At 43.4% G+C, this 20617-nt stretch overlaps 1 protein-coding gene across 3 annotated transcripts in view; it reads left to right on the forward strand.

Annotated features, from left to right (window-relative positions):
* CACNA2D3 (calcium voltage-gated channel auxiliary subunit alpha2delta 3) overlaps window positions 1-20617 on the forward strand; it is a 903947-nt gene that overhangs the window by 810083 nt on the left and 73247 nt on the right. For all 3 annotated transcript variants that reach the window (XM_027522771.1, XM_027522769.1, XM_027522770.1), the window contains 2 exons: window positions 5137-5199; window positions 8407-8477. In XM_027522771.1, coding sequence (XP_027378572.1) covers window positions 5137-5199; window positions 8407-8477 — 134 coding nt within the window. The remainder of the gene's footprint in view (window positions 1-5136; window positions 5200-8406; window positions 8478-20617) is intronic.

Consider the following 20617-nt stretch of genomic DNA (forward strand, 5'->3'; position numbering starts at 1 on the left):
AAATGCTCAGTCCTTAAATATCCGGCAGTTAAAAAAGAATCATAATAGCTGTATGAGTTACTACTATTCAAAGAGTAAAAGCAAAAGCCTGACTTTTCCTGACCATTAGATCAAAAATAATTTTCCCAAAGGAAAGAGTACCCTGTGATGTTTTATGACCAGTACCCTTTCAGTAAGTTTGGGAATGCTGTTCATAGGCTAGTCAAGTGGCTTCAAACCTCTCCTCTGTTTTTGAGGCATTACTTGTCTTACTGTAATGCTCAGTTCAAGACCACACAGCTCAACAGTAGCACTGATTAATCAGTGTTACGAGGCCCTGTGTTAAGCTACTAACTCCAAATTGTGTTAGAAGCACGGAGGACAGTTGGTTGATTGGTTGCGTGACTGGATGGATGGTTGGTTGGCTGGTGGGACTGATGGTGCTTTGGATAGTCGGTTGGTTGACTGACTGGTTTCTGGTTGATTGATTGGATGGACAAACAGTTGGTTGAACAATTTAATGAATAAAGTCAGAGGTGGTCATCTTCCCACAGCCTAATACTGCCTCTGTGCATTCTCATACATAAAAATAAGTGGAAATGGATTCCCACTTAGAGCTAGAAAAGTGCAATGTATGTTAGTTGTCCAGTGACTCATTTCACAGGTGGTCTAGCACAGCGGTTAAACGTACAGGCTGTGCAGGCAGAGTAGCTTCCAACTGTGGCTCTGAAAGTAATAAGCCTTGCCTTAGTTTCCTCAGCTATACACTGGGGATAGAAACACCCCAGAGTCATGGTGAGGATGAATGAGATAATATATGGAAACTTGATAGCACAGCTCCTGTCCTGTGGTAAGCCCTCAATAAACATTAGCTATCAAATGAAAATGTCTGCAGACACATGTACTGGTTCGCCTGAATCTAAAACCTCAGGTGGAAGCCACATACAAACTTTAGTCCCTTGGGCATAGTAAGCACAAGGTAGGATACCTTCCTCAGTACTAATATCTGCTTTAATAGCCTTGGGGATGGAGCCTCATTAAGATATCATTTTGAAGGTTCATACCTTGAAAATTAAGTGTGGCATAGGCTGGATCGCTGAACTTGATCTGATGCTCAAATATCCCCATTTTGCACTTTAAAGCTATCATCCATTTCCCATTTTGATTCTAAAGTTTTGGCTTCAGGCACCTAGTTGACATAGTTTTAAAAAGAAAAGCCAGGCTCCTTTCCATCCTTTCAGCAGACTCTTTCCATGTGTCATTCCCTTTCATAGCTTTTAATTAAGTCTTTGAGACCATGTCCCTCCACTCCTCCAACTGCCCTCAAGTGATCAGGTCCCCATTAAAAACAGCTGTGGGGGCTCATTAAGTTCACGTGCTTCTGGCTTCTCTTCTCTACTGAAGACCTGGCGCAACTCCCACACACTTATCAGACACACTTTGCCTCGGATCTGATCCAGTCCCTCTGTCTCCCCCTGCAGTGGCCTCCCTGGGCCCTTGACTTGAGTGTCCTGGGCTCCTGGGTGGAGTCAGTCTGGCCAGATGTCTTCCAAGCTTATAGATACCTCTTCATGGAGGGCCTGGCCATGGGCCTAACTGAGGACTTTAAGGAGCTTCATTCCACCCAAGGGACTGTTAACTTCAGAACCTGAGAGGCAACCTGTCTCACACTGACTTCTTCCTTCAGGACCTATTTATTGAGCCCTCCTGACATCCCTGGTACCTCCAGCCCCCAGGAGTCAATGGGATGCAGAGTCAGAGATAGACCCTGTCCTCCAGGAGCTAACTGGTTAGAAGGGGAGATGAGCACATGTGCTTATCAGCTGACTTGCCTCCACAACCTCTTGCTACAAACTGTGTGACAACTTCTGTCTCCAAAAGATACTCATAAAGAGGGCACACAGCAGGTGCTGAAGAGACACAAACATGGTTCTCTGGGGACTCATAACGCACCTTGCACCATGCTCAGCAATTTGCACTCACTGGCCTACTTAATCTTCTCTTTGAAATAGTTGTTGCTGTCTCCATCATGCAGATAAGGAAACTGAGACTGGGAGTGTTAAAAGGCTTTTCTCAAAGTCATGCTGGTTCCAAGTGTCCAAGTCTCTGGTTCTCAAGCTAGTATCTTAGCCTCAGAGCTAATACCACCTTCCAGGTAACACAGCTTAGTGCTAATGTTTCTCACTTCCATATTCTTCCTCCCCAGTTTTCCTTACTATCTGTGACAGCCCAACTACCATGGCCTGGTTTGGGGCTCTAACCTCAGGTATCTTACCTAACCTGCTTTTGAGACCAGAAATCAGACTTTCTGAACAATATTGAGGCAACAAAGAGTTGAAGAAAGTTGCCTTTTAAGGCAACCGTCACCAGCTCTTTATTTCTGCCTTTTCCAGACAACTTCATCTTTGAATGTTTTGTCACAGGTGGCTGTGGAATGGGTGCTTGCCATGTCTGTCAAACTTAGAGTTCCTGCTTTGCCCAAGCCCTTCAGCCTGTCATTCTGCCCTTGTCACAAAGGGATGGACAGACTCCTGAGAAGTTCAGCTTAATTTGGGGCAGAAGTAGCATAGTGAGGGAAAGCTGACAAAATATCTCTTCTATTTCCTTTTACTGGAGGAGGGAGAATGGAGAAGGCAATTAACTACTGTAAAGAGACATAGAGAAAACAATTTATCCAGACTAGAATCTGGCTAATTCTACTCTGATTCTTTCATAACGCAGCACTCTGCTCACTTAACTTCAGGGGCCTTACTCCATTCCACCGTACTTCCCAATAATTTAATCCAAGTGCTTGTTGGCAGGGAGATGTTTATGAAGTCATCACAGTGACTGAATATCCCTAATGTAACAATATTGCCTGTAATGAAAACTAAATGACACCTTTCAGATTAAGGGACCCAGTTCTACCTCAGTGACACAACATCCTTGCAAGGTTGACAATCTTTGTTGCATACTGTCACTTCTGTTTCTTCCATACCAGATGAGAGTGGAAACAGAGGCTGATAACTGTGAAGTGAATCTCCTAATGCCCAGTCCAACGTTGATTCCATGCAGTGCTGTCTGTTATAAGGGGCTGAGGTCATCATTTCCAAGAAATGAGGGTGGGGAAAGAACCAAATATTTATGTCAAATTATGAAACATTTTATTGAAGCTTCATCTCTAAATAGAGTGGAAATGGTGAAATATATTTTATTTTACTTAACAAATTTAAACTTAATAAATTTGTAACTGTAGTCATATCCTGATTCTATTAACAAAGAACATGTTTGGTTTGGGAGTGGGGAGTATAATATTTCAGATAAAATTATAAAAATCAAAATATTTAATCCTTCACTTTATATTTGATTTTCTCAAAGTGATCACAAGGGAGGTGACATATAGTGGACTTTAATCAGTTTCCCCGGGAGCTTCTCTTATTCTCTTCCTTTTGAAATCATTCTCTCTGGAAGCATCTTTCATGTTATTGGTGGTGATGTTTTGTTTTTCCTGAGTGTTTTATCTCTTGTGGGTACTGATGTGCCAGTGGTTTCATGTGTGATTGGAGCTGATCTCCAGTATCACCCTCATGGACTTCAGGAAATATTGCTTCTTTCCCAAGATTTTCAGTTGCCTTGTGTTTGTCTTGTGTTGTCTAATATTTGCAGAGAAAGACTGACCACAAAGTTATAGGTCTAATAGCAGTAATACCGATTGACTAGGGATGTTTGGGTAGGAATTTATTTTATAGTTAGGGATGGAGGGTAAGTTAGGATGACTTTGGATTCTCTACACAATTGTAAGGATTTGGAGAGTCAGTATATGGAGGCCACTCCTATGCTCAGCAGGTAGTTTTATTGATTGAATGGAGGTTAAGCTCCCTTTGCATCAAGGTCTATATCTCCAATTTGTCTCATATGATCCAATTAACTTAAAATTAAATTGAAATCTGCACATACCTCGTGGCTGCCATATTGGACAGCCGGGCTCTGTGAGTGCTTTCACAGTGCTGTTTCCTACAAAAGGGGAACGTCTGTCAGGACTCCCAGCTGGGCCAATATAGCGTCCATGCAGCCAAGAGCTTCTCTGAAGAACAAGAGTGTGACCTTCACCTGGCCCCTTTGAATAACCGAGAGAAACTTGCTCACCAAAGCAGCCAGTTCTTTTCTGAAAGGTGCTAGCAAGGCTTTTAATTTCCTGCTGAATCTCCACCATTGCCGACTAATAAAGGATGCGTCTTTCTAATTAGCTTACTGCTGTACTTCTGTGTCTCGCTAGAATCAACTCTGTGGATAAGTAAATGTCCCAGAAAAAAAGCAGCCCTGCAGTGGCCTGGAGTTAGGGGACTTTAGCTCACGGTAAAGATATGTTACAAATTAAATGTTGCAGTCGGTATGTAAAGCTGCAATAAATAGAAACTGAGTTACATCAAGGACGGAATTAAACCTTAAATTTAAACTCCACAGCACTGTAATTAAAACTTAGCCTGTAGCAAATCATTCACTTGAGATTAAAGTAGTGTGGGGGAAGCAGAGGTTTGGGCTTACCTTGCTACAATTTATAAGTCTGAGCTACCAAAAGCTAACAGCCCTGCCCCCAAATCCAGCTCCCAATTAAAAACACAGTTTGAAAACCTTTAGGAGGCCTGAGGGGCCCCTTTAACAGAAGTCTGCCCCTTCCCCCCTGCCTAAGTCTATGAACAAATTAAAAAATATTACCTGGTCCCCTGATGGTCTTCTGAGCTGACACGGTGTTTTCATTAATACATCATTAGAGTCATGGCATTGTGCTGTCGTTTTGCTTTCAAAACAGCCTGCACTTCAGCCACTGTTAATACAGGTTCAGAGGCCTCTGGACACTTTGTTCCTGGGAAATATTATTCAGGTCATATAAACTTTTAAAAAGGAAGACAAACTGTAATGAATAATTTTTAAATGCATTTTCTTTTTATCCCAATCTGGGATGTTCAAGGCTTGCTTAGTGTTTAAAGTTTATTTGTTAGTTTTGCAAAACAAGTGCTGGGGTCAGCCTAACTTTGTGCTTAACTCCAAGAGCCAGCTGGCATTTCCAGTTCCCCCAAAACAGCCTACAATAGGTGTCTCTCAGGTTGGAAGTACATCATTGCATGTAAAAGCAGTCTGAGGACCCAAAGTTGAAACTGTGGTGTTTTTGTTTTCTAGACTGTAAATTGTTACCTCATAGACAATAATGGATTTATTCTGGTATCTGAAGACTACACTCAGGTGAGTGAGGAATTTCTACCTACTTACAGTAAGGATCCCAGACTGTGCTTGGGTCAAGGGAAGTGAAATATGGTGTTGAAACTTTGAGACAATGATCTGTATTTGAGAGGTAATAGCAGGAGATTATAAAACCTTATTTCCACCCCTTTAAGAATGTCACAGCCTACTTCTCAGCAGGCCCTAAAGAGATTTTACCTCCAGGGAGGAGAGGAGGGGTGCCGAGCCCAGGCTCTGCTCTCTTACACATAAAATGTTCCATTTATAGAACTCTTTACCTCAAGTGTGGAGGTGCCTGAAAGAGTTCGGCTAATTTTAAGGAGGTTTCCTCCTTTTAATATTTTGATATTTTATCTTTATATATAATTTATACATCCACACAAATATATGTATATATGTATGTCAACATAATTATTCTTTATGGCTTTCTTTCTGGTTTTTCCTTTTTAAAATTTAGTTATCTGAGTCCAAGGATTAAGTTGGGTTCTCAACACTGAGGGCCAAGAATCCACATATAGTTGAAGAATGTTTTTCATTTGATGCAGCCGTGTGCAGTGTCGGGGCAGGAGGGAGAGATGGAAAGAAACCAAGCTAGGGTGCTCAGCAAAGAAAGCTCCACTTTTATTTGGAAATCAAAGTAAGAGTTAAAATCAATAGCATTGTAATAGAGAAACATGAGTTTCTCCTTTAAAACTTGGTGCCTGAAAGCTTTCTCTGCAGTTAATGAAATTAGCATGTTAAAGTCAAATCCAAATCAGTTTAGCCATATGGTATAGGAAAGAAACACCAGAGGTGGAGGCAGATGGTTTCTGATGTGAGCTCTCTTCCTTAACTCGATTTGGAATATTGGGTACATCCCTTAACTTGCCGGGACTCCTGGTGGGGTCTATGAACGGAGGATGGTTGACTGCAGAAGTCTTCTTCTACTCTAATACTTGAGGATGCTAGCATTTTATAATGAGGTTTCATTTACATCATTTAAAATGTTTCAATAGTCAGCAGTGTGATAGACCCATTAATGCCTAATAAATTAGTTAATTGTCCTTAAGTATGGCTCCTTAGGGTCTGAGCTCAGTGGCTTGTTAATCTGTGAACTCTGGCTCCAGGTAACATGTGGAATTGTGCTTCAGTTTTCCCTCTTATCTATGAGAATGTTGTGGGATTTTAAATGTACCTTTGGTCGATGGTAATTACATAGTTGAGACTCAAACTGCTCACAAATGGTCTCCTCAGATGCTGGACGTCACTAGATGTTGGACAGTTGATGGACATTAGATAGGAAGGATAAGCACATGAGATGTGGTCAGTTTCATGGGAGCAGGAATGGCCATAGGCCTATGGTAATGTGCCCCTGTGTCTGGGAGGAGTGAGAACCCAAATTAATCCCCTGTGAAGACGAGCTCTGTCGTCCTGCCATAATCATGGAGGGCTGAGATGAGAACCTGATCCTGGGGGGGAACGACATGGCAGATGTCTTTAAGTGGTGAGTCTTGGACCAGCCAACACAATGAGCCACTGGAATAGTGGCCTCTCCTAAGCCATAGCCACTACATGTGGCCTCTGCTCCCTCCTTTACTCATGGGTGGAATAGCCCACGGAGCCTGCCCTGCCCCAGCTTCTTTAATGTCTGGTTTCTGTACCCCAATTAGGTTAATTCTTCTTCATCTAACAACCAGTTCCACTGACACTGGCATATTTACACACAGGAAATGCTCATGTCCTTGTTGCTCCCAACAGCAGCACATACCCACAGAGTTGGCCAAAAGTTCAAGTTTCCCTGGAGTGAAAAAGGCAATGCTCAATCTTCAATCAGTGAAATGTCATTTCCTTCTTTCCTCCTCTTTTCTGACTTTTTGGCAAAGCCTGTATGTGCCTTTCTGCCTGAAAACTCCTAAGAGCCTACTTGAGGTCACACCATTACAAGGAAATTAGGATTTAGTTAATACAAAGTCTATGGACTTTATGTAGAAGCTTCCCCAGTGGCTCAGCAGTGAAGAATATGCCTGCCAGTGCAGGAGACACAGGTTCAATCTTTAGGTCGGGAAGATCTCCTGGAGAAGGAAATGGCAACTCACTCCAGTATCCTTGCTGGGAAAATTCCATGGACAGAGAGCCTGAAAGGTGACAGTCTGTGAGGTTGCAAAGAGTTGGAGATGAATGAGCACATACACACATGTGGAATTTATGTGATTTGGGCTCTGAGTGTAATGCCCTCTACTCTCCGCCACATAAGATACAAATTCTGAGAGCACCCACAGTAGACATGGGGATTCTCTACTGGTCTGCACTGGCCCCTTCCAGTCTGTTGGCAGAGGAAGGTTGTTGGTCCAAGCTCTGTTCTGCCATATTGGGTACATCTTCCCCCTTGGCTCCAGGAGTCTGGAGGGATGCCCGAGGATGTTAATCCTTCATTCCACCATTCAGAGTTTGCAAATCTTGGCCAACACCAAGAACTAGACTTGCAGAAGCAGAAGCTTAGCACTGGGGGAGTGCCCTGAAGATAGTCCCAGAGCTGGAGTCAGCCATTAGAGGTCTGATTGGCCGAGCCTTCTCTTCCCAGATCTGGACAGCTTTATTCTTGGTCAACATATTAGCTGCCTATGGACAAAATGAAGATGTTCCTCAGAAAGTGACTTAGAGAAAGGATGTTTTCTCCACTGTAGCAAATTTATAGAGCCGATGAAGAAGGGATGTATATCCCTTCTGTATATCCCTAAACAGGTCATTTAGGAATTACAAACAATTCTTTTTCTTACTGCTTAGGAAGCCCTTTCACAGTCTGTTTCTGTCTGTATGAAGTAGTGTTTTATTCCCAAGGAATTGAGAGCAGATTAATGCCTACTGCCTCCTTCCAAGAGTGTGTGTGCATGTGCTCCTACATGCACGTGTATGTGCACATATGTGCACACGTGTGCATGTGTGTGTTATTTCCAGCACTTAGCACGTGTTATTCAATGCCACTCTTACCCCACCCCCCACCCCTGCCATGTATTTGAAACATCCGCATCTGCTTATTTGTTCACTCTGTAATCCCATAACTTCTCATGACTATTAAGACCTTTTCCATGTTTATGTAACAGTAGTCCTGAAAACCTCCTTTTGCCCTTGTCAGCTCCAGGACACAAACTGTGTCCATTTTTATTTCTTCTCTGGTGTTTGGGCGCATTATTTATCTACACTTCCTCTTGGGTCGTCTTTTCTTCCCCACAGACTGGAGACTTTTTTGGTGAGGTGGAGGGAGCTGTGATGAACAAATTGTTAACAATGGGCTCCTTTAAAAGGTAAGGATTTTATGGTTCCTTGCCCCCTCCCTCCCGAGAAAGGTTGCCTAAATAAAATAAAACAAACCAAGGTCAAATAAAGCAAGCCCAGACTTGACCCCATGGCTGTGTTCATGCTCCAGAAGATCTCCTGAAATTTGATGCCTTTTGCATGAGTGTTAAGAGTCTCAGAAACTCAGCTCACAATGCGTTCCCTGTTCCCCTAACATAGCATTTACTAGAGGCTGGTCCTGAAGTCAGGGCCTGCACTGGAAGGAGATTATATTGGTCTGAAGCAAGTGATTGCAGAGAAGTAGGAAACATTTTCATCTGGTCAAAAAAGGAAGAGAGTGTCTTGTCTCACACTGACAAACTGGTGAAACTTGCTAGAAATCTGGAACTCAGGGATGGAAAGTGATGTTTAGAGACTCGATACAATTTTAGGAAAGCAAGTAAAAATTCACAAAACATGCTCCCAGATAGAGGTAAGTTTAAGTCTGCTGCTAGAACACAGCCGAGAGGTTTCAGAATTCATGGTAGGGACTGCTCAGTTGAGTTGCAAGGGCTCCTTTTGACTCTTGAGTGAAGCGCACAGCCCCGTGTCCCTCTTGGGCAGGCCAGCCATACCTGTGGGAACACCAGAGCTGATGGGAAGGGACGTTGCCCTGCGCGACCAGGATGCCAGTGATGCCCCCCAGAAGTCAATTCTTCCTCGCCTCAGCCTCCCAGGGAGAGTGGTGGCCTCTGAAGTGGTACTTTCGCGGACATATTTGATGCTGTTAAATATATAATATCAGGAAATACAAGGATGGAACCCAGCTCGCCTGTGAGAGCTATTGCACAGTGGTTGCCAGTGGGAAAGACAGTCCCCGAGTTTATTACTCCCCTGCAGCTGAATGGACAGGAAGTTTTAGCTCAGGAAATCAGACTTTTAAGCTAGTCAATAAGACCAACTGAGCGCTGTGCTGAAAGCAGGGAATTCAAAAATGATGACCCAATTTTTGAGATTCTGTAGCTTGTTTGTGCCAGAAAGAGGGAAACAAGAAATGATATGTTAAAATGACATAACTCCAGCACTTCTGCAACCTCTGACACACTTGCTTTCCAGCCTGCCTGAGTGTTCACCCCTGCTCAATTCCCTCTTTAAAATTCAAGTACATTTTTTGCCAGGAGTCATTGTGCATAAGCTTGAAAATTGGGCGTGGAGGTGCCCTGGGGTTGCCGTGCTGGGTTGTCTGCTGTCCGAGGCACCCCGGCTTCTTGTGTCTTTACATGGATGTGTACATTTGTGTTGTGTTAGCTTGTTTTCAACTTGGTGGGGGTAGGGAGAGACAAAAGAGGGAGAATAATCACACACGTGTTTCTCATTTGAAAGCATATTTTTCAACTTTTTTTTTTTTTTAACAAAATTACTTTTTTCCCCCCTCTTCCCTCTTGGATATTCCTTTCAAACAGTTTGGTGGGAGAGAGGGAAGGTTGAAGCAGTATTTTAAGTTCCTAGATTTCTCGTTACTGTGGGTGAAGTATGAACAACTTGAATTTAGAGCTTTCTTCTACAAAAGTGGCTAACATCTGAGAAAAGGGGAAGGTTGGGACTCTCTCTTCGATTTTAACAGCAAGTGCTGTCATCCAGGAATTACCTGACAAACCTCCTAGCCCTCTTTGAAAAGCCCCTCATGAGGCCAGGACAGAAATTAGAGTTTGAGATTTCAAGTCAGATGGATTGGGTTCAAATCCAGGTTCTTGACATTTTCTAGCTGCATGGCTCAGAGTTAGTCAGTCATGTTACCACCCCAAGCTTTGGTTTCCTTACATGAAAAATGAAGATGCTAATAATAATTACTTGCAAAGGTTTCTGTCAGAGTTAAGGAGATAACAATAAGCATAAAGTTCTGACGCAGTGCCTGGCATATATTAAAGGCTCCGTAATTGCTAGCTGCTGCTATGATTTTTGTTGCTATGGATCTTTGATTTTCCTTTTTACCTTGCACCAGATGATTTTTTTTTAATTCACATATTTCACAACAGGCTTCCCATGACACCTGGCAATGGGGTCTCCATCCAGTATTGGGGTACTGCCGTCCTTTTGGAACTCAAACATTCATGCCCTTGCCTTTTCCAGCATGCTTACTCAGAGAATAAGGTTGACAGTCCTTTTTATCAGAAAAAGTCTGTATTTCAGAAGCCCTGAAAGGATGTAGCTGAAAATAATGGTGTGATGTCAGGCACCGTATTTAACTGCACCCCACTCCCAAATACAGGGTGTATGGAGGCTGAGTTGCTTTGGTGACACGGCTGAGCCCTGGTGAAGGTCAAGGTCCATTCACCTAGTTGACCTGCCATCTCAGCATCTTGGACAGTGCACCCTGGCACAAAGTTTCTTCGTTTGGTCTACTCATACCCAGTCCTAAAGAAACTCCTTTCATACCCAAGAGCCTGCAAACCATCTTCTTCAGAACAGCAGAGCTCAAAGTGAAGAATGAATGCCATCTCCCTTTATCAACCTCCTTTTATCTCTCCCCAGTGATCCATAGTCACTGCCTCTCTCTCTAAAGCAAAACGATGCTTGCCTACTTGGCACGGACTCTTTCTTTGGTTGCTTGGCCACTTACCAGGTGTCTTGATGGCTAGTCTACTTAGTGGTGCCATCAGAGGGAAAGAGCATCCGCTTGTGGTCTGCAGTGCCATGTGGGAGGAAGAGAAGACACTGATCTGTGCAAACAAATTACCAACTTGAGGGAGCTTTGAGAAGGTTCTTCAGTTTCACGTGCAAGCAGTCTAAGAGGTATGGTGGTCTCTCTTGGTTGCTTAGGCTGAGTCTTTGATTCAACTCTATCCACTCAGCTTATAGAAAGCATAGTGCTCAGGGCCAGATAACATACGTGGCCTCAGCAATATGAGAATGATGCAGGTAGCAGTAGCTATCTTCCAGGAGCACCTACCACATACCAGGCCTAGGCTGCAAACAGATCTTAACTCTTGCAGTCCTTTCCTGCAACTCGAGAGACAGGTGTAAACAGGACCAGTGCCTAATCTGCCGTGTCCAGTGCAAAATGAAAATGGGGGACTTTGCTCAAAAATTACTGAGAATTTCATGACAGCAAGAGCAGAGCAGTAAACAAAGCATGCAGCCCTTCCAAATGGTAGGGTTCTGTGCAGTTACACAGGCCACATGCCCATGAAGCTGGATCTACATGTGTATACGTGTGTGTGTGTGAGTTGCTCAGTCATGTCTCACTCTTTTCAACCCCATGGACTGTGGTCTACCAGGCTTCTCTGTCCATAGAATTCTCCAGACAAGAATACTGGAGTGGGTTGCCATTCCCTTCATATAAAGTGGAGCTTGGAAAGGTTAAGAACTTGTCTCCATATAACAGAGTGATAACAGAACTGGATTCAAACATCCTGCAGTCTAAGCAAGCACCAGGAGAATTTTCTAGCCTCTGCTTTTTACCTGGTTCTGTATACAGTAGCATTGTGTAGTGCATGGAGCTTCCTTCAGTTTTGTCTGAGACAAAGTGAAGCATAGCCAAGGAGGATGTTGGCTCAGCAGTAACTTATCTGGGTGAGCAGAACTTTCAGGAAGGGAGGCCAGCCGAATGATAAGATCACCCAGATTTCTTTTAACTGAAGTTGATAAATCATTAAACCAAGTCATGTTCCCAGGCTTCACATATTTTCTCATAAGATACCATATTCCTGGTCAGCTTTTTGTGTTTATTTCTTTATTCTTATCATGGAGAGTAAATGAACTCCCTAAGTAGCCCTGACTCATTTAGGGCTTTTCGTTTTAGCTGTTTTCTTTTAACCCAAGTTCGTATCCAGTAAGAGCTTGTATTCCTGTTTCTCAGAAGCCACACTCCATGGCAGTGACATTGCCCTTTTCAAAACTACTAAAAGAATATCTGCTTTCAAAATATTTTTATTAGAATTCATTTATTTCCACCCCTTCTTGCCCCCAGTGATGCAAACTCAGTGTCAAATATCTAGGGGAAAGTGAGAAAAATATATATATAGCCGATCATAGGAGAGTCCAGATTTCTGATAGGGTTTCTTTGATACATGGGGCTTGAACCATGAAGACTTCAGTTTGAGCCTCAGAATGGTCACTGTGTGGACTTGGACAGATTCCTCAGACTTTCTGAGCCTCAGTTTATTCGTCAGCAAAATAAGAATTTCAGTGAGATGGGACTTTTGTGAGACTCAATTAAAATAAGAGAAATAAAAATGCTTTGCAAACTGCAAAGCTACTACACGTAGGAGGTAAAAGATCAGCTGTTGGATAAGATCTCCAGATATCTGACATTTTTTTTTCTTCTAATATTCTCCTCTCCATTTTAAAATCACTAATAACCCCCTACCCCCAAAGTAGTCACTGCACATCAGTGGCCTCACAGTACAGCACTGGGGTGGGTCTGTAGGCGTGAACTCCACCACCATCCCTGGAGAGCTTTGAGAACACACCTCTGCTCCAGCTGTGCCCCCGCGAGATTCGAGGTTCGTATTAAACTAGTCTGGGGATGGAGCATCCATGTGATTTGCAGGTACTGTCAGGATCAAGAAATACTAAGTTTAGTGCACCAGGGTTCGAGTCTAGGTGCTACCTACTTTGAAGCTGTCTGACTCTTGGCAAATTTAGCTCCATAATTTTGGCTTTATTATTTTTTTTTTTTACAGCAAAATGAAATCAAAAGAATGATTTTTATTCCTGCAGTGAGAGTTAAATGGAATAAACGCATGCTTGTACCAAAGATCCTGTGGTTTCTGCCAAAGGGTCTTCCTTAAGGGTCTTCCTTTGTTCTCTGTGTATTAGAGGAAGCTCAAGAAAGGGAAGACCAGTAGGCACTCCTGGCCCTTGGCTTGCAGAGAAATGAAGGTGGCTCTAGTGGTAAAGAACCTGCCTACCAATGCAGGAGACAGAAGAGACACAGGTTCCCTGGGTTGGGAAGATCCCCTGCACGAGGGCATGGCAACGCACTGCAATATTCCTGCCTGGAGAATCCCATGGACAGAGGAGCCTGGTGAGCTACAGTCCATAGGGTTGCAAAGAGTCGGACATGACTGAAGCAACTTAGCACACAGCACTAGTAGTTTGTTTTTGCCTTGGAGCTACTGAGTCTACGGAGAGTCTCTTGGTTGTGTCTTTTCTGTTTTGTTCTGGTTTTGTTTCTTTGTTTGTTTTCTGTGCGTAGTGCAGCACGCCCGAGATTTCACCCCTCCAAGACCATGTTTAACTTTCCCCGTAGAGCCCGGTGCATGTTCTCCTCCCCTCGCCCCGGCCCCTGCCACCACATACACACATTCATTAACATAGTTGACTTGTATAGAATTCACTCTGGTGGCTTTTTCTAAATTGCCTTTCTAAAAAGGTGATCCACCAGGTAGATTGAAGACTTATACGGTTTCTACCCCCATCTCTATATGATGAAACTGCTCTGGGCTCCATGGTGGGCGACTGGCACTTTCCCTGGCTTTGGTGACTGCGTTACATTTCAGCGAATGCCCTGGCCCCAGAATCCAGAGAGTGTTAGAAGAGAAGTCTGTTACGTTTGCATGCCTGCTCCCTAGCGCCGACTGCCCCACCGACGTCTTGATACTCAGCAGCTCATGTTAGGAATGTAATGGCTTCTTGGCTTCCTGTTGACCTGACCATGTCCACAGAAGTGGTTTGTCAGAGGTGGCGTTGAAGGGAACAAGAAGTCACATTGGCTTGGACAAGTGTGTTTCTGGGCCAAATTTTCTGGAATGCAGAGACACGGAGATTCCAATGAACTGCTCTTGAAAATCCCAAAGCTGCTGCTTGAGGATCCCCAATTACAACAATTACAATAGCCACTCATCTTCATCCTAACAGCAGCATGTCTTGTTTATTGAGTACTAACTGCATTTGGCCCTTGAACAACACGGGTTTGAATTGTGCAGGTCTGCTTATACATGGATTTTTTTTTTTAATAGTCAGTATATTAAGTATTACACAGTCTGTGGTTGGTTGAATCCATGGACATGGAACTGCAGTTATGGAGAAACTGTATACACAGGGCAAGCTGTACTAAGATTTTCAACTGCAGAGAGGATCAGCTTTCCAGCCCTTATATGGTTCAAGGGTCAACTATACAGGCAAGGCATTCCAGATAGTTTACATGCATTACCTTAATTAAGCCTTGTGACAGATTCATGAAATAGCTATTGTCATTTGACAAAAGACGAACTGGATGTGGAGGCTTTAAGTGTTTTAGTAATTTGTTCAAGTTCACCCACAGTAGTGAGTTGTTGTCGTTGTTTAGTCACTCAGTCATGTCCCACTCTTGGCGGTCCCAGGGACCGTAGCATGCCAGGCTTTCCCGGCCTTCACCATCTCTCGGAGCTTGCTCAGACTCGTGTCCATTGAGTCAGTGATGCCATCCAACAATCTTGTCCTCTTTCATCCCCTTCTCCTCCTGCCTTGAATCTTTCCCAGCTAATATCAGGGTCTTTTCTAATGAGTCAGCTCTTTGCATCAGGTGGCCAAAGGATTGGAGCTTCAACTTCAGTATCAGTCCTTCCAATGAATATTCAGGACTTATTTCCTTGCAATCCAAGAGACTCTCAAGAGTCTTCTCGAACACCACAGTTCAAAAGCATCAGTTCTTCAGTATTCAGCCTTCTTTACGGTCCAACTCTCACATCCAACGTAACTACTGGAAAAACCATAGCTTTGACTGTACGGGCCTTTGTTGGCAAAGTAATGTCTCTGCTTTTTAATACACTGTCTAGGTTGGCCATAGCTTTTCTTCCAAAGGACAAGGGTCTTAATTTCATGGCTGCAGTCACCATCTGCAGTAATTTTGGAGCCCAAGAAAATAAAGTCTGTCACTGTTTCGTTTCCCCATCTATTTGCTATGAAGTGAAGGGACTGGATGCCATGATCTTTGTTTTTTGAATGTTGGGTTTTAAGCCAGCTTTTTCACTCTTCTCTTTCACCTTCATCAAGAGACTCTTTAGTTCCTCTTCGTCTTCTGTCATAAGGGTGGTGTCATCTGCGTATCTGATGTTATTAATATTTCTCCCAGCAATCTTGATTCCAGCCTGTACTTCATCTAGCCCAGCATTTCACATGATGTACTCTGCATATAAATTATAAATAAGCAGGGTGACAATATACAGCATTGACATACTCCTTTCCCAATTTGGAACCAGTCTGTTGTTCCATGTCCAGTTCTAACTGTTGCTTCTTGACCTGTCTGCAGATTTCTCAGGAGGCAGGTCAGGTGGTCTGGTATTCCTATCTCTTGAAGAATTTTCCACAGTTTGTTGTGATCCACACAGTCAAAGGCTTCAGCGTAGTTAATGAAGCAGAAGTAGATGCTTTCCTGGAATTCTCTTGCTTTTCTATGATCCAGTGGATGTTAGCAATTCGGTCACTGTTTCCTCTGCCTTTCCTAAATCCAGCTTGAACATCTGAAAGTTCTCAGTTCATGTACTATTGAAGCCTCACTTGGAGAAATTTGAGTATTACTTTGCTAGCATGTGAGATGAGTGCAATTGTGCCATAGTTTGAACATTCTTTGGCATTGCTTTTCTTTGGGATTGGGGTGAAAACTGACCTTTTCCAGTCCAGTGGCCACTGCTGAGTTTTCCAAGTTTGCTGACATATTGAGTGCAGCACTTTCACAACATCATATTTTATCATTTGAAGTAGCTCAGCTGGGATTCCATCACCTCCACTAGCTTTGTTCATAGTGATGCTTCCTAAGACCCACTTGACTTCAACACTCCAAAATGTCTGACTCTAGGCGAGTGATCACACCATTGTGGTTATCTGGGTCATGAAGATCTTTTTTGTATAGTCCTTCTGTGTATTCTTGCCACCTCTTCTTAATATCTTCTGCTTCTGTTATGTCCATGCCATTTTTGTCCTTTATTGTGCCCATCTTTCAATCAAGCTGGAATCAAGATTGCTGGGAGAAATATCAATAACCTCAGATATGCAGATGACACCACCCTTCTGGCAGAAAGTGAAGAGGAACTCAAAAGCCTCTTGATGAAGGTGAAAGTGGAGAGTGAAAAAGTTGGCTTAAAGCTCAACATTCAGAAAACGAAGATCATGGCATCCGGTCCCATCACTTCATGGGAAATAGATGGGGAAACAATGTCAGACTTTATTTTTTGGGCTCCAAAATCACTGCAGATGGTGACTGCAGCCATGAAATTAAAAGATGCTTACTCCTTGGAAGGAAAGTTATGACCAACCTAGATAGCATATTCAAAAGCAGAGACATTACTTTGCCAACAAAGGTTCGTCTAGTCAAGGCTATGGTTTTTCCAGTGGTCATGTATGGGTGTGAGAGTTGGACTGTGAAGAAGGCTGAGCACTGAAGAATTGATGCTTTTGAACTGTGGTGTTGGAGAAGACTCTTGAGAGTCCCTTGGACTGCAAGGAGATCCAACCAGTCCATTCTGAAGGAGATCAGCCCTGGGATTTCTTTGGAAGGAATGATGCTAAAGCTGAAACTCCAGTACTTTGGCCACCTTGTGCGAAGAGTTGACTCATTGGAAAAGTCTCTGACGCTGGGAGGGATTGGGGGCAAGAGGAGAAGGGGACGACAGAGGATAAGATGGCTGGATGGCATCACTGACTTGATGCACATGACTCTGAGTGAACTCTGGGAGTTGGTGATGGACAGGGAGGCCTGGCGTGCTGCAATTCATGGGGTCGCAAAGAGTCGGACATGACTTAGAGACTGATCTGATCTGATCTGATCTGTGCCCATCTTTGCATGAAATGTTCCATTGGTATCTCTACTTTTCTTGAAGATATCGCTAGTCTTTCCCATTCTATTGTTTTCCTCTATTTCTTCACTTTATTCACTCTGGAAGACTTTCTTATCTCCCCTTGCTATTCTTTGAAACTCTGAATTCAGATGGATATATCTTTCCTTTTCTCCTTTGCCTTTCACTTCTCTTCTCAGCTGTTTGTAAGGCCTCATCAGACAACCATTTTGCCTTTTTGTATTTCTTCTTCTTGGAGATGGTTTTGATCACTGCCTCCTTTATAGTGTTGTGAATCTTTGTCCATAGTTCTTCATGCACTCTGTCTGTTAGATCTAATCATTTGAATCTATTTGTCACTTCTACTGTATAATTGTAAGGGATTTGATTTAATTCATAACTGAATGGTCTAGTGATTTTCCATATTTTCCTCAATTTAAGTCTGAATTTTGCAATAAGGAGTTCATGATCTGAGCCACAGTCAGCTCAAAGTTGTGAGTTGGGAGATGGAATTTGAACTCTTGTCTCTGAAATTCCAGGCCATGTTTTCCTATTCATCACTCATCTTTTCCCATAGTTGGAGAAAACTAAAGTATTTTCTGGAAAGATATTTGTTCATCTTCCTGCTTGTTTTGTTTCAAGAGAAAGTAAAAGAAGTCTTTCAGAGTTGGAATAGAATATCAGTTATTTGGTTGTACTAGAAATAATAGTAAGTTCCAGAATATCAAAGGGTTAAAGAGTATGGAAGTCCTCTAAATATTGAATCCTACTTCCTGTGATATTCACTCTGAAGCCCTTCCAGAGATGAAGCTGTATTCCTGACTCCTAGTTTTCTCCATATCCCACATGCCCAGTGCAGTCCTAAACACACTTGGTCATAGCCACCATGTAGCACATCTGTCCATGATGTCTGACCCCAGGCAATGAAAGCAGGAGCATTCAATAACACATGTTGGGTTTGACTAATATCAAGGACACTGGCAACACCAGTATCCTTAGGTTCTGACATCCTGAGCCTCGGTCATGTGCCCCGTGGCGTGCCAAGAACGGCCCAGGCGGTACCGTGGTGCCCTTGCTGGGAGATGTGCACACGGCTCCAGGAACCTGGCTGGGCCCAAGGGTGCTCCTCTAGAATCCAGGTTTCCTGCCTCAAACGGGCTTGGCGTTTACTCATTCCACAAGCAGAATTCAACTATTTCCTTCTATTTCTTACTCAAAGAAACAAAAGAAATTTTACCTTTTCTACACGGGATTAATCACGATTGCATTTTCCCCCTTCAGTTTCAGGGAAGGCTAATTTTCATGGGCCAGTTGAATGAGCAGACAAGCAACTGGCTAGGTGGACCTACTAGGCACAGGGCAATCCTGTGCCCAGGATTGAAGCAGCTGTGGCTGCTTCCCAGAGCCACAGGGACTTCACTCTCGAGCGTTAGTTTCCTCTCCATGCCCCAACATCCGAGATAACACTTGGATGGCACAAAGTAATTTATTATTTCTTATTGTTACTGCTTTTATTACCTGGGTGAGATGCTGATGTGACCAGTGTCTGTGACTTTGTTTCTTTTTGTAGTCTCAGCACCAGTTGATGAAAATCACTTGAGGCTGATCAACCCTCTGCTTAATCTATAAAAGAGTGAGGCTCACCCTCAGGGCTCTGTTGTCGACCCCGAGGGGCCCGGATACCTGGTGCACTGGGCTTCTGGCTGGTGCAGCCTTGGGGCACTTATTCTCTTCTGATGATGCGTGCTCATTAACTAGGTAGGTTTTAGTGATTTTCCATCAGAGGGTTCAAAGGCAGCTTCAACTCACCACCTCTGCTGTGTTAGATGTGCTCTGTTGATCTTAAAGAATAGTACAGTCTCTATAAGAAGAGGCTATGGGATGAGTTGGCCACCTAGGCAGAAAAGAAAGAAGGAAAAGCTCCTTTTGGATCTTATATTAGCATTCAGATCAACAGATGGGGCTTTCCCTCTCCTGGCTGTTCAGGTCTAAGAAAGAGTAAGGCTTCCTGGTGACAATCCCTTTGTTTAGAATTTCCTATGTTCCTGCTCTATTCCCCTGACACTTGGAAGTTGAAAATTGCTCCAGAGAACACATTTTATAGCCCAACAAAGAATACATATTTTTTACATGCTGCCCTAGTGAGTCACTTGGCTTTTCCTGCTTTTTCATTGAAAATTGTTTAAATATGACCCTCAGTGGGTCCTTATGGTTTTAGGGCCATATTTGCAAACATTAAGCTGTTTCAAGACTGGGTTGGGGGCAGATTTTTAGCCAAAGTGAGTTAGAGTCATTGCAGGTAAAGTGCCTGGCCTCACGGTCACATAGTATGTGTTTAATAAATGCTGGTGTCCACCATTAGTAATGACCTTAAATTAGCTGCACTCATGTCTTTGAAATTCAGCCTTGTTTTTTTAGAAGAAATTGTGTTCTTGGTCATAATTTTTGTCTTGTTGGAAAAGAGCAGAATCAGGAAAACGGCTTTAAGTAAATCCTAATGTTGCAAGCCAGGCACCCAGTATAGGACACATAGGGTTGCCCATGCTTGGTTTGCGTTGCTTTGAGTTTCTTCCTCAGAGACTGTATCTGCCTTCCGGCAAAGTTTCAAAGAGACCCATCTGGGGAGCACAGAGATGTTAATGATAAGGTCTCCCCAGCAGCCCGAGGTTGCTGTGGCCTGGTGGTGATGTCATGAAGATTAAGGCATGTTATCTGTAATGAGAATAAACCCCTGCTGCTGAGTGCAGCAGTGCAGCGCCAATCTTGGGCTGGGCAGGACGCTCAGGGCTTATTTTAGAGCCAAATGAAAGCAGGCCGTTATCACGTTCTTTAACTATAATCAGCCGAACAGGATACAGGTAGCCACAAAATGGAGTTATTTAAAACAGTAACAAAATCACACAATCTGGAAGTCTCTCTGCAACATCTAGTTAAAGCTGTCTTAAGTGTGGAGAAGACAGAGCAGGTTTATTTTGTAACCTCCTCCATGGTAATCAGATCAGGAAAGCTTCCTTATGAAATGAAAGGCAGGGACCCTGACCCAGAGGCTGCCCCCAGAGCAGTTGAGTTTGACCCCAACTTGTAAACTGGAGCCTTTGAAAATGATTCCAGTAGAGTCCTGAGTTTCCAACCATCTGCCTGTCAGGGCAGTTACCAGGGAAAAGGGGTCTCACTAGCCCGGGCAGTTGGTCCAGCCTAGCCTGGTGACCCCATAACAGCCCCTCAACTTGGGATGAAAGTTGATTCTGGATATTGATTATGAGACTTTATCTTGGGTAGCTTTTCCTGTGACATTCCAGTAAGACTCTGGGGTGGGGCACAGGGCTGAATTCTAAACATTTCCTAGGACCTGTCAGAACCTGCTGCTGAGCAGAAGGCAGAGAGAAGTGGATTCAGTGTGGCCCCCATATAAT

Source organism: Bos indicus x Bos taurus, chromosome 22, assembly GCF_003369695.1.
Source record: "Bos indicus x Bos taurus breed Angus x Brahman F1 hybrid chromosome 22, Bos_hybrid_MaternalHap_v2.0, whole genome shotgun sequence".
Lineage (NCBI taxonomy): Eukaryota > Metazoa > Chordata > Mammalia > Artiodactyla > Bovidae > Bos > Bos indicus x Bos taurus.